We start from the raw sequence: 11,495 nt of genomic DNA, 5'->3' as shown, positions 1-11,495 counted from the left end.
GTATACATTCACGAGCCAAAGGAAGGCTGGAGGGGCGGGAGAAAGCCTCCCCCCAGAGAAGCCATGCAAAAAGCTGCTTTCCATCCCAGGCATGAGAAGAATGTTGGGATATCCGTTCAGCAAATCAATTGAGAAAGCAAGGATGGTGTTCATCACCAAGGGGGTGGCTTTCTCTGCCTTACACCTCATTTTGGGGAGAAGCGGCAGCATCTACATTTTACGGATCTACAGTACCAAGTTAGCAGGAAAAGGTGAGCGCTTAGCACCGTGGCTGATCACGCTTGTCCTTGGCTGGGCCACTGGCCTTGCCTTGCCATCCCAGCAGGAAGTAAAAAAAGGGGAAGGAATGGTTTACTCTTTTTTGCTTTTTTCTTGCTCTCCTCTCTCTCTCTTTCTCCCTCTCCTCCTCGTTGGCTCCGGGTGGGTCTGTCTCGCCAACACAGGCTCCTCTCTCTTCCCCTCTGGCTCACGAAGAAGGCGGGCACACACACACACTTCTTTCCATGCTCACAGTGCATCCTTTCAGGACACTGGAGCTCTGAACACTGCTCCACTCTTCGTTGACGATGAGACCCTTGGGATTTCTGGCACACAGATTTACACTGGGTTATTTCTCTCTCTCTCTCTCTCTCTCTCTCACACACACACACACACACACACACGTTGTCACTGACAAAACAGGTCAGAAGGAAGGGGTGTGTGGGGAGCTTCCTCCACACACCCCTTGAGGCATCCAAAAGGGGAGGTCACAGCGCTCCCCTGAACAGCTGCTCTTTCGAACTCAAAGCCCTCTCAGAGTGGCTTTCCAGAATCCCTCCCAGTACCTACCAAGGAGGAGACCCCCACATTTGAACTCAACAGAACTTAACTTTCTCCCAACAAAGTCCAGAAACCTGCCATGGTGTATGTTTTTTAGGCCTCTGCACACTTCGGAGTTTTCAAATCATCCATTATCATAGACCTGCAGAGCTGGACAGGACCCTTTGGATCATGGAGTCCGGGCCCTGTGTGAGACTCGAACTCACAACCTCTGGCTCCACAGCCAGAGACCTGAACCACTTGCATGTCCAGGCAGCCGCTAGCTGAATTCTAACCCCCCCCCCCCCCAGCCACCTTGCAATCTGGATCCACTTTTCAACTTCAACACTCTTGGAAACAAACTTGAGCAGAAACCAAGAAAGCCATACAAAAAGGAACATGAATGCGTTATCACGCCTTGAGGACTAACCTCTTTATTTCAGTGTGAGTCTCTCACACATTACAATCCCCCTCCTGCCTTGAATGTCTGACTATGGATTGCGATCCACAAAATCTCTTATTGAAAGACATCTCCTGATCTTTAACATGCGACCATTGTTTTACTTTTATAAACTACACAGGCTTTTTATAAAACGAAAGACTTACATGGCTACCTCTTTGTAATCTGATAAACCCCAGGAAATGTATTTATTAATTCAATTAAGTCATTAAATGCCTCTGAGTGGGTGCCCGCTGGAGGAGGAGGGATTACGAAGTGCCAAACGCCTGTTCGGCCACAAAACAAACCAATCTCTAATGATGATTTCTACATGCAGGTGCAAAATTAGAAACCATTTCGCACCAGAACCAAATCTGCAACAGAAAGATATTCTGCAGCTGCTTTGGCCCTTCATTATTGCAATGCGGTTGATCCGTTTGTTTACAAGAGGCTACGAAAAGCCTGCAAGGCAGCTGATGGACTTTTCTAAAGTCAGCAACTTTTCCAAGAATGAAAGGAGGTCTTGGAAGCCAATCAACAGCGCTGGGAAAAATGAGTACGGGCGGGGAAAACAGTGCTGCGAGGGAGGAGGTGGAAAGCGAGAGATGCCGGAGAAGATCCTTGGCAGCTGCTGGGTGCCTTTTCATCGCCACCAAACAGGGCTGTTTCCTGCTATTGAGAACAGCGGTGCTGAAAGCCAGGGACGCGGACCCGCACACGCGGACACAATGCGGCCGCTTGTTCCCCTGAAGCTCCTGGACGCTGGCAAGGTCAGCCAGCTTCCCCGGTCCCAGATAAAGTTCTGGCCGCAGTTGCGTCCCAGCAGATTTTTTTCTGTACGGCCTAGCAACATCTGCGCCTGTCTTCCTTACTGATCTTCACCACGAAAGCAGTTCTTTGCTATTGCTGTTAGTATTGTTTAGTTGTTAAGTCGTGTCCGACTCTTCGTGACCCCATGGACCAGAGCACGCCAGGCCCTCCTGGGTCCAATTCATGTTGGTCGCTTGGATGATCCTGTCCAGCCATCTCGTCTTCTGTTGTTCCCTTCTCCTCTTGCCTTCACACTTTCCCCAACATCAGGGTCTTTTCCAGGGAGCCTTATCTTCTCATGAGATGGCCAAAGGATTGGAGCCTCAGCTTCAGGATCTGTCCTTCCAGTGAGCACTCAGGGTTGATTTCCTTCAGAATGGATAGGTTTGTTCTCCTTGCAGTCCAGGGGACTCTCAAGAGTCTCCTCCAGCACCACAATTCAAAAGCATCAATTCTTCGGCGGTCAGCCTTCTTTATGGTCCAGCTCTCACTTCCATACATCGCTACTGGAGAAACCACTGCTGTTATTAGGTGCTGCTAAGTCACCCTGAACTCATGGTGGCCCCATGATGCGTGAGTGGCCTCCGAAACAGCTGACCGGTCCTTGAACATCTGAACCTGGTGTCTGTCAGACCCAATGGGGGGGGTCCTCTCCCGGAATCCCCAGCATGATGGCTGGGAGCGATGCAAGGTTTACTCCACAGCAAACCCACCCAAAATTTAAAACTATAAAATATTTTAAACCAAAATAAGAGCAGATCGATAAACCAAATGGTGCTGGAACTATTGAACAGCAAAACAATGGATAAAAGACAGTCAGCTAGAGTCCAGTGTCTTAATATCTTATATTACACGTGCATTTGTTTTTACTACTCCTTTAAAAAAAAGTCTTCCTCTTTTTCCACCCTTTGTTCTTTTCTGCCTTGCTTCATAAGCAAGCCCTTAATTCTTCCTAAATATTTTACACATCTTCTCTCCTATACTGGCCCCATCTCACCACTGTGCCACCCCCCCCCAAAAAAAAAGAAAGCATCCGGAGTCAAATCAGAGTAACTTCATTCCACTAATCCCAACCCACCTTCAGATTCCTGCCCCATAAAATGTCACCAGTCCACTTGTCAGTTTCCAAATGTATACTGAGGGAATCAGCACGGTTACTCAGGGGAGACACACACATCCAACTACCCAGAGGACTTTTTAAAAAAAATCCAGAAATGGGGGGGGGGGGCTCTGACATGGTCCTCAAAGGAACACAGACCTCAAATTAACATTCAAAGTTTTATTAAGATACACAACCAGAAACACGCAGGGCACAGCTTTCCTATGGACTTCAGCATCCTCTTATAATCCTAGAATAACAGAGTTGGAAAGGGAGGGGCCTCTAAAGGCCATCGGGTCCAACCCCTTGCTCAAGGCAGGAATCAAAATCCAAGCAGATCGGACAGAGCAAAGCGTTGTCTACTTTTCAACACCTCCAGCGCTGGGAGCACATGTTGTCTCAACACTGACCACTGATGCTCCCCATTCTGTTTAGCCGCATCTCTGGTTATCCTGTCTTGGTTTGACCCTGACTCTATGTCTTAGGGACATGGTGGCACTGCAGGTTAAACCGCAGAAGCCTTTGTGCTGCAAGGCCAGAAGACCAGCTGTCGGAAGATCGAATCCACGCAACGGAGGGAGCTCCCGTCACTTCTCCCAGCTCCTGCCAACTGAGTATTTTGAAAGCATGTAAAAAGGTGAGTAGATAAATAGGAACCACCTCGGTGGGAAGGTCATGGCGTTCCGTGTCTAGTCGCGCTGGCCATGTGACCACGGAAATGGTCTTCGGACAAATGCTTGCTCTATGGCTTGGAGACGGGGATGAGCACCGCGCCCTAGAGTTAGACACAACTGGATTAAATGACAAGGTTGATTTACCTATGTCTTAGCTAGAATCTGACCACCAATAATATACTTTCTTTCTCGCTCATGCATAGTAGGCATCCTTCAGTCTCGAGAGACTATGGTAACATGCTCTGTCTTGGAACAGTATCTTGTGTGGCTGAGAAGGCCAATTCGAGAGTGACCATCCCTTCCACACTGAAGACAAATACAGTCTGTCCCCTGTCCAGCTCCCTGGTTTTGCTGGTTTCGCTCATGCACACAAAGAGATTTTTGACAAGGATTCTGTCTCCCCCCCCCCACGACCACCTATCTCTGGGCAGGCCCTTCAGGCCCATTCCACCCCAGCAAAGAGACTGGGCCCTTCCCATCCTGTTCTCTGACATCCTGCATGTTAACCATCCCCTTTCAAGGCTAGCGTCCAGGAAGTGCTCAGCAGCCTAGTACAAGCTCCAGGCATCACAGGGTCTGTCCAAGATCATAAGGCAGGGTTCTGACGGAATCCGGTGTCCTGGCCATGCTCGCAGGTGGCAGAGAACAGGATGGGGAGAGGAGGGAGGAACGGGTGAGCGGCCAAGAGGCAGACGGCCCAGAAGGTGTGTCGGGGAGTCAGTCCGATGCAGTCCTTCTCGCAGGCTGGCTGTCAAGGGCAGAAAAGGCTCATCTGGCAATTGCAACCTGAGTCGCTCAGGCACTCGGGCTGAGAGGGAGGGTTTCAAGCTTGTGGTTTCTGGTGAAGAGACGAGAAGAGGATCGGCGATGATGCACACGCGCCTTCTGGGCCGCGAGGGCTCTGAGTCTCTAGACAGGACTCTGTCTTTCAGAGTTTCCCTTTCACCAAAAAGGTGCATCCAATCAGATAATTTCTGGCTCTTGGGAGTATAAGGTGTCTAACAGTCCCAGTGCAAGCTGCCAGCGATGCCCAGATTTCTGTTACAGGAAGCTAGCCGTGCCTGTCCTTAAGTGCTGTACAGGTGATGATGCCTGGGGAAAGGATCCGTCCTCACTTCCTGGAAGACCGACCGCCTGCAGCAGGGAGACAGAGGGAGAGGGAGGGAGAGATAAGCCATCACAGCAAAGTAGAATTCAGATCAGGGGTTTTTAGCCTCCAGCTGACACTTGTCCCTCCTCACACCAACACGGCAAGGACACAGCTGCACAAAAGAACCTCTTCTGAAATCACACACAGCAGGCACACGTTCCAAGTGGACATCAGGATGACTGGGGAAGGGACTGAGTGCCTTAAAATGGCTTAAAATGCCCACGATTTCAGTTTATTTAGCAGTGGCTAAGTGCCTGACGTGGGATTTATTACTGGGACGTGGTGGAGCTGTGGGTTAAACTGCAGATGCCTTTGTGCTGCAAGGTCAGAAGACCAGCCATCGTAAGATTGAATACTGAGTGAGCTCCCGTCGCTTGTTCCAGCTCGTGCCAACCTAGCAGTTCGAAAGCATGTAAAGATGCAAGTAGATAAATAGGTACCATCTCGGTGGGAAGGTAATGGCGTTCCATGTCTAGTCGCCCTGGTCACGTGACCACAGAAACTGTCTACAGACAAACGCTGGCTCTACGGCTTGGAAATGGAGATGAGCACCATCCCCTAGGGTCGGACACAACTGGACTAAATGTCAAGGGGAATCTTTACCTAAGTGCCCGAACTTCAGCTGGAGGAAAAACAGAGATACAGTAGGCTAATGGGACGGGAGATCTACCCACAGCGTTGGTCTGCTGGCAGAGATCAGAAGAGATCTCTGCCACGCAGAGCGACAGTAACTCAGTGGCAGAAGCAAGACCTCGAGGTGGGGAGAAGGGCTTCCTTCTCGGTGGCTCAGTCTGTGTGCCTTTGCTCTTCCTGACACTGGTCTCCTCGAGGAAAGAAAAACCTCCCCTGCTCTGCATTCCCATCCTAGAGTTCCCCAGACAAAGTTTAGTTAGAGCCGAGTGTGACAAACCCCAGACCTACTGGGATATGCCACAGTTTCACTAAGCTGCCACCAACCATTCCCTGTAAGGAGTCACACAGACCAGGAATGGATTTTCAACAAACAAAGGAATAAGGTTTATTTAAATCACACACAGGGAAAATAAAATGATCAAATGAATAAGATACAGTAACGTGGCTTAGTCTCAATCATACATACACCAGTTTGGTTCACACAGAACACTTAACTTGAAGCACAGACCCTGAACCTATCAGTTCTGGCTACCCATAAAGACACCTGAACCTATCAGGTTGGTACTGACTGACACACAGTAGTACCCTGTCTGACACACAGACTTCCACACCAGCTTCTTCTTCCCAGCTGCCCCTTCTACTAAGCTTCTCCACACAAGCTTCACATATATATACAGTACAGCCCCTCCTCCTGATGTCCCGCCTTCCACTCCCCATAGGATGGAACTTTCCCTCCAAACCCATGACAGACAGGTAACATCAGTGCTGTATGTAACACCTCCCCTCTTTATAAGTTGTTTTGTAGGGGGAAAGCTAAAGTGCTTTTCTCCAAAAAAACAACCTGGATCCAAAACATACAAAACAGTTATACATTAACATACAATATCATACTTACTCTAGGATAAACATATCAATTAGGCATTTAAACATTTACCATTTACAATACATCAAGTTACCTTTATTCATACAAACCAGGCATGTGTAATAAACAAATACATTTAACCTTTGGTCACCAAAATATATACATAGTCCATGTTTCTTCGCCGTCTTCATTCTTCGGGTCTTCTTGACAAGGCGTCAGCAACACAGTTCACTGACCCTCTGACCACCTTCACTTCAAAGTCATAGTCTTGTAGGTTTAAAGCCCACCTCATAAGTTTACTATTGTGGGTTTTCATTGTCTTTAACCATTGCAGTGGTGAATGGTCAGTGCACAGAACAAAATGTCTTCCCCAGATGTAAGGCTTGGCCTTCTGGATCGCGTAGACTATGGCCAGGCACTCCTTTTCCACGGTTGCCAAATGTCTCTCACCTTTCTGGAGTTTCCTACTCAGGTAGGACACTGGATGCTGGTCACCATTCTCATCCTCCTGGCAAATAACTGCTCCTACCCCGCTGTTAGACGCATCGGTGTATATGATGAACTCCCGGTCGAAGTCTGGAGCACGCAGCACTGGATAGTTGATGAGGGCCTCCTTCAACCTCTGGAACGCCTCCTCACAGTCGCTGGTCCACGGGATGCGGTCATCAGTCTTCTTCCGCGTCAGATCGGTCAGCGGAGTCGCTATCTCGCTAAACCTCGGGATGAACTTTCTGTAGTAGCCCACCAACCCAAGAAATGATTTGACTTTTTTCTTGGTGTTGGGCCTGGGCCAATCACGAACTGCTTCTATCTTGGCCTCTAGGGGTTTGATCACTCCTCCCCCTACTATGTGACCCAAGTATTTTATTTCTGGGCTACCCAGCTGCAGTTTTTTCTCTTTGCAGGGCCTAGGCCAAAGCACTCCCTCCCCTGGGTCAAAGTGCCTCTCCCTGCCTTCCTGGTCATCCCAAGCTTTCTTTCTGACCTTTTGAGCTTGCAGGGTCTCTGCTGCTAGCTCTAGGTTTCTCTTTAGGTCAATCATTAAAGAGTCTATATATGTCACAACGTCTTGTGGGTCATCCTGGGTGATCTGCTCCCAATTTTGTTTGATTAAATCAAGTGGCCCTTTCACCCTTCTCCCAAACAAAAGTTCAAACGGACTGAACCCGGTACTGGCTTGTGGCACTGATCGATAAGCAAACAAAAGGGATTGCAGCTTCTGGTCCCAATTGTTTGGATTCTCTGCCAAGTAAGCCCTAATCACGCGCATCAGAGTCCCATTGAACTTCTCCGTTAACCCATTACTTTCGGGGTGATAGGCAGTGGTTTCCTTGTGTTTAATTCCACAGATTTGCCATAACCGTTTCATGAGCTTCGATGTAAACGATGTGCCCAAATCTGTGATTATTTCTGAGGCAAATCCCATCCTGGACATATACCCCACCAAGGCATCTGCCACTGTGTTAGTTTCAATGTTAGTCAAGGGAATGGCTTCAGGGTACCTCGTGGCATGGTCCACAATGGTGAGAATGAACCTGTTCCCCCTCTTTGTGGCCTTGGGCAAAGGTCCCACAATATCCACCCCTATACATTTGAATGGAGTGTCAATCACAGGCAAAGGGCACAACTTTGCTTTGGTCCTGTCACAGTTATTCCCCTGCCTTTGACACACATCACATTGTTTACAGAACTCTTTGATCTGCTTTCCTATTTCAGGCCAGTAAAAATTCTGTGTGATTCTCTGCTGTGTTTTGTTCACCCCTAAGTGCGCAGCAAACATGTCAGAGTGCCCCCTTTGTAAGATCATGGGGCGATACTTTTCAGGTACCACCAGCTGACTTCTGATCCCATCTCCCCCTCTTGAGATATTCCTCAGGGTCTCTCTATATAAAATTCCCTTTTTCTCTCGAAATCTCACTGGGGTTTCAGGTGTTAGCTGGGCGTCTGTCACCTGTTCAAAACACTTTTGGAGAGTGGCGTCTGCCTTTTGCTCTTGGCCAAATCGGCTGTCTGTGGTCAAGGTTTCCACCTCAGCTTCTGAACTTCCCCCACCTGCTTCCGTCTCGGGCTCATCAGTACCCCCCTGAACTGTCCCCGTGGTGGCTTGTGAACGTGTAATCACTAGCACCCGTTTCACATGTTCAGCCAGGTCATTTCCCACGAGCACGGCTGCTGGCAGAGTCGATGAAATCGCTAGCCGCCAAACTCCCCTCCAGCCTTGAAAGTTCATAGGTACCTCAGCTACTGGCAGCGAGATCACCTGTCCCTCAATCCCTGCCACCTTCATACTCTCATTCGGGATTATATACTCCCTAGGAATAATATCTGGATGGCACAGGGTCACCTGGGAACAAGTATCCCTTAACCCCCGATACTGATGGTCAAGTATTCCTACGTCCACCCCTGCTGTTTCAAACAACTGAGAATCTGTTCTCACAAGTAAGCAGTGCCTGACCTCCACAAGAGGACCATTTTCCTCAGCCTGATCAGCAGATGTCACTGTTCCAGATTGAGTAGCCATGGCAACAGGCTCCCTCAGTGACAAGGAGCTTTGCTCTTTCTGGACACAGAACACAGCTTTTGGCTTGGTTCCACTCAAATCCTGAGGCACAATTCCTTTTAGCTGCTTTAATTTCTCACACTCTGAGATTAGATGGCCCTTTCCCTGACAGAAATAACATTTTCTGCTATATTTTGAGTCTTTCTCATCTTGTTTTGGTTTTCCCTCCAAAATCTGAGGTCTTGATTTCATGTCTGAGGGCTTCCCTTCACCATGGGCCCCTCCCCCTTGCTGGCTTCTCCCTGGTCCCTGAGAGTACTTACTGTAGGTCTCTTTAGGTTTACCTATCGATTTCCCCTCACCTAAGGGCTGTCTTATTTGGGAAATAAAATCTGCGATCTCGGCCGCCTCTGCCACAGATCTAGGTTTCCTTTCCCTCACCTGGAACTTCAGTTCCCCATGCAGGACTGAATAAAACTGTTCCAGGGCTATCAGGTCTTTGAGCTGCTGGTAGGTCTCTGTTCCCTCCTGAGATAGCCATTTCTCTAGCAGCCTCACCAGTTGGGCCCCCACTTGGGTAAATGTCTGCTCTGGTTTCTTGGTGAGTGACCTGAATCTTTGCCTCAGCTGTTCCGCATTTATCCCATGTCTGGCAAACACCAGTTTTTTAAATTCTGCAAAATCTTTCATCAGTTCCTCTGGCATCTCTGCATAGACTTCTGCCAGGCTGCCACTGATTAAAGATCGCATAATGGTCATCTTCTCAGTTTCCCTTACTGAGAAGTCCACAAACGCTCTTTCCACTAAGGAAAAGAACACCTCAGGACAATCTCCCTTGTGGTACACAGGGAATTTCTTCAGGTCAGTTTTAGACAATTGGCCTCCCTCAGAATCCCTATTGTTATTATTGTTCTGATTCATCAGTTCCAATTTTCTTAATTCAAACGCCATTTTCTCTCTCTGCAATTCCAATTCAAATTGTCTCTGTTTCTCTCTTTCCCTTTCCTCCATTTCCCTCACCCTCAGTTCATGCTGTTGGGCTATGAGCATTTTTCTGAGTTCTGGGTTCTGTTCTCCCGTGCTGTCACCCTGCACTGAGCCAAATTCATCCTCAGAACCTTGGTCAACCTGGGGGTCTTTCACTTCACCCATTTCTGCCATTTGGCTTCGAGTCAAGGGCATAATCCCCCCCCAGAACAGGCTGCTTTCAAAAGTCAAGCCTCAAAATAAAGCGACCACTTTTTTTTTCCTCTTTTGCCTCAGAACCAGCTTTCTATAGATTGCTGCTGTTCTTCAGCACTAACTTGCAACTGTTGCAAGCCAGAGTCTTCCCCCTCTGCTAGGCCTCTCAGCAGGCAGGCTAGATCACTGCTACTTCCCTCAGCTTTGCCTCAGCCTTTTCCCGCCAAAACGGGTTGCCTCAGAGCTCCCTAATCTAGTCCCCAATCTGAGGTGGCACGTTCTTCCACTAGCATACCTCCCCGTGAGGTAAGCCTAGAAGATTACCTACGCGCTCTCAGATTGTCCCTGACTAGACCCCCCTTGCTCTGGGCACACTTGCCAAGGCTTTGCTGGACCACTGGACAACTGGACCAGTCGTATCCCACACGCTGGACACCAATCAATGTGACAAACCCCAGACCTACTGGGATATGCCACAGTTTCACTAAGCTGCCACCAACCATTCCCTGTAAGGAGTCACACAGACCAGGAATGGATTTTCAACAAACAAAGGAATAAGGTTTATTTAAATCACACACAGGGAAAATAAAATGATCAAATGAATAAGATACAGTAACGTGGCTTAGTCTCAATCATACATACACCAGTTTGGTTCACCCAGAACACTTTTAAATAAAGCACAGACCCTGAACCTATCAGTTCTGGCTACCCATAAAGACACCTGAACCTATCAGGTTGGTACTGACTGACACACAGTAGTACCCTGTCTGACACACAGACTCCCACACCAGCTTCTTCTTCCCAGCTGCCCCTTCTACTAAGCTTCTCCACACAAGCTTCACATATATATACAGTACAGCCCCTCCTCCTGATGTCCCGCCTTCCACTCCCCATAGGATGGAACTTTCCCTCCAAACCCATGACAGACAGGTAACATCAGTGCTGTATGTAACACCGAGGTCAGGCGTTGAGAGACAGGATGGGCTTTGTGAGACACCACCAGGTTCCAAGGTTCTTGGGTCAATCCCTTACAGCTCTGGAAAGGATCAGGAAAAAAAAATCTGGCGTATAGCCCCTGAGAGCAGCTGCCATTCAGAGCTGGCAATATTAAGCCAGATGGCCCAATGGTCTTATCCATCACAAAGCACCTTCCTAGATTCCTATTTTTTTCAAACGCCTGTCAAAAGAGAGTCGAAGAGCTCTCTTCAAAGTCTACAGAGTCGGAAATCCCAAGGCCTTTTTATCTAATCCAGTTTGCGCCTTGCAGCTGATTACAGAGCTCAAACCACTCTAGGACAGCAACAGGGAAGTGAAAACGACAAGATGATGTCTAGAGCACATGGAAGAC

At 48.5% G+C, this 11,495-nt stretch overlaps 1 protein-coding gene across 6 annotated transcripts in view; it reads right to left on the bottom strand.

Annotated features, from left to right (window-relative positions):
* Nucleotides 1–3,311: 3,311 nt before the first annotated feature.
* Nucleotides 3,312–11,495, bottom strand: part of ARMC9 (armadillo repeat containing 9) — a 123,545-nt gene continuing 115,361 nt past the window's right edge. For all 6 annotated transcript variants that reach the window (XM_072996330.2, XM_072996333.2, XM_072996331.2 and 3 more), the window contains one exon: nucleotides 3,312–4,954. In XM_072996330.2, the coding sequence (XP_072852431.2) occupies nucleotides 4,862–4,954 (93 nt within the window). In that variant the 3' untranslated portion in view covers nucleotides 3,312–4,861. The remainder of the gene's footprint in view (nucleotides 4,955–11,495) is intronic.

This window comes from Pogona vitticeps, chromosome 3 (assembly GCF_051106095.1).
Source record: "Pogona vitticeps strain Pit_001003342236 chromosome 3, PviZW2.1, whole genome shotgun sequence".
NCBI lineage: Eukaryota > Metazoa > Chordata > Lepidosauria > Squamata > Agamidae > Pogona > Pogona vitticeps.
Note: the sequence above shows the minus strand (reverse complement) of the source record. Positions and strands in the feature narration are given on the sequence as shown.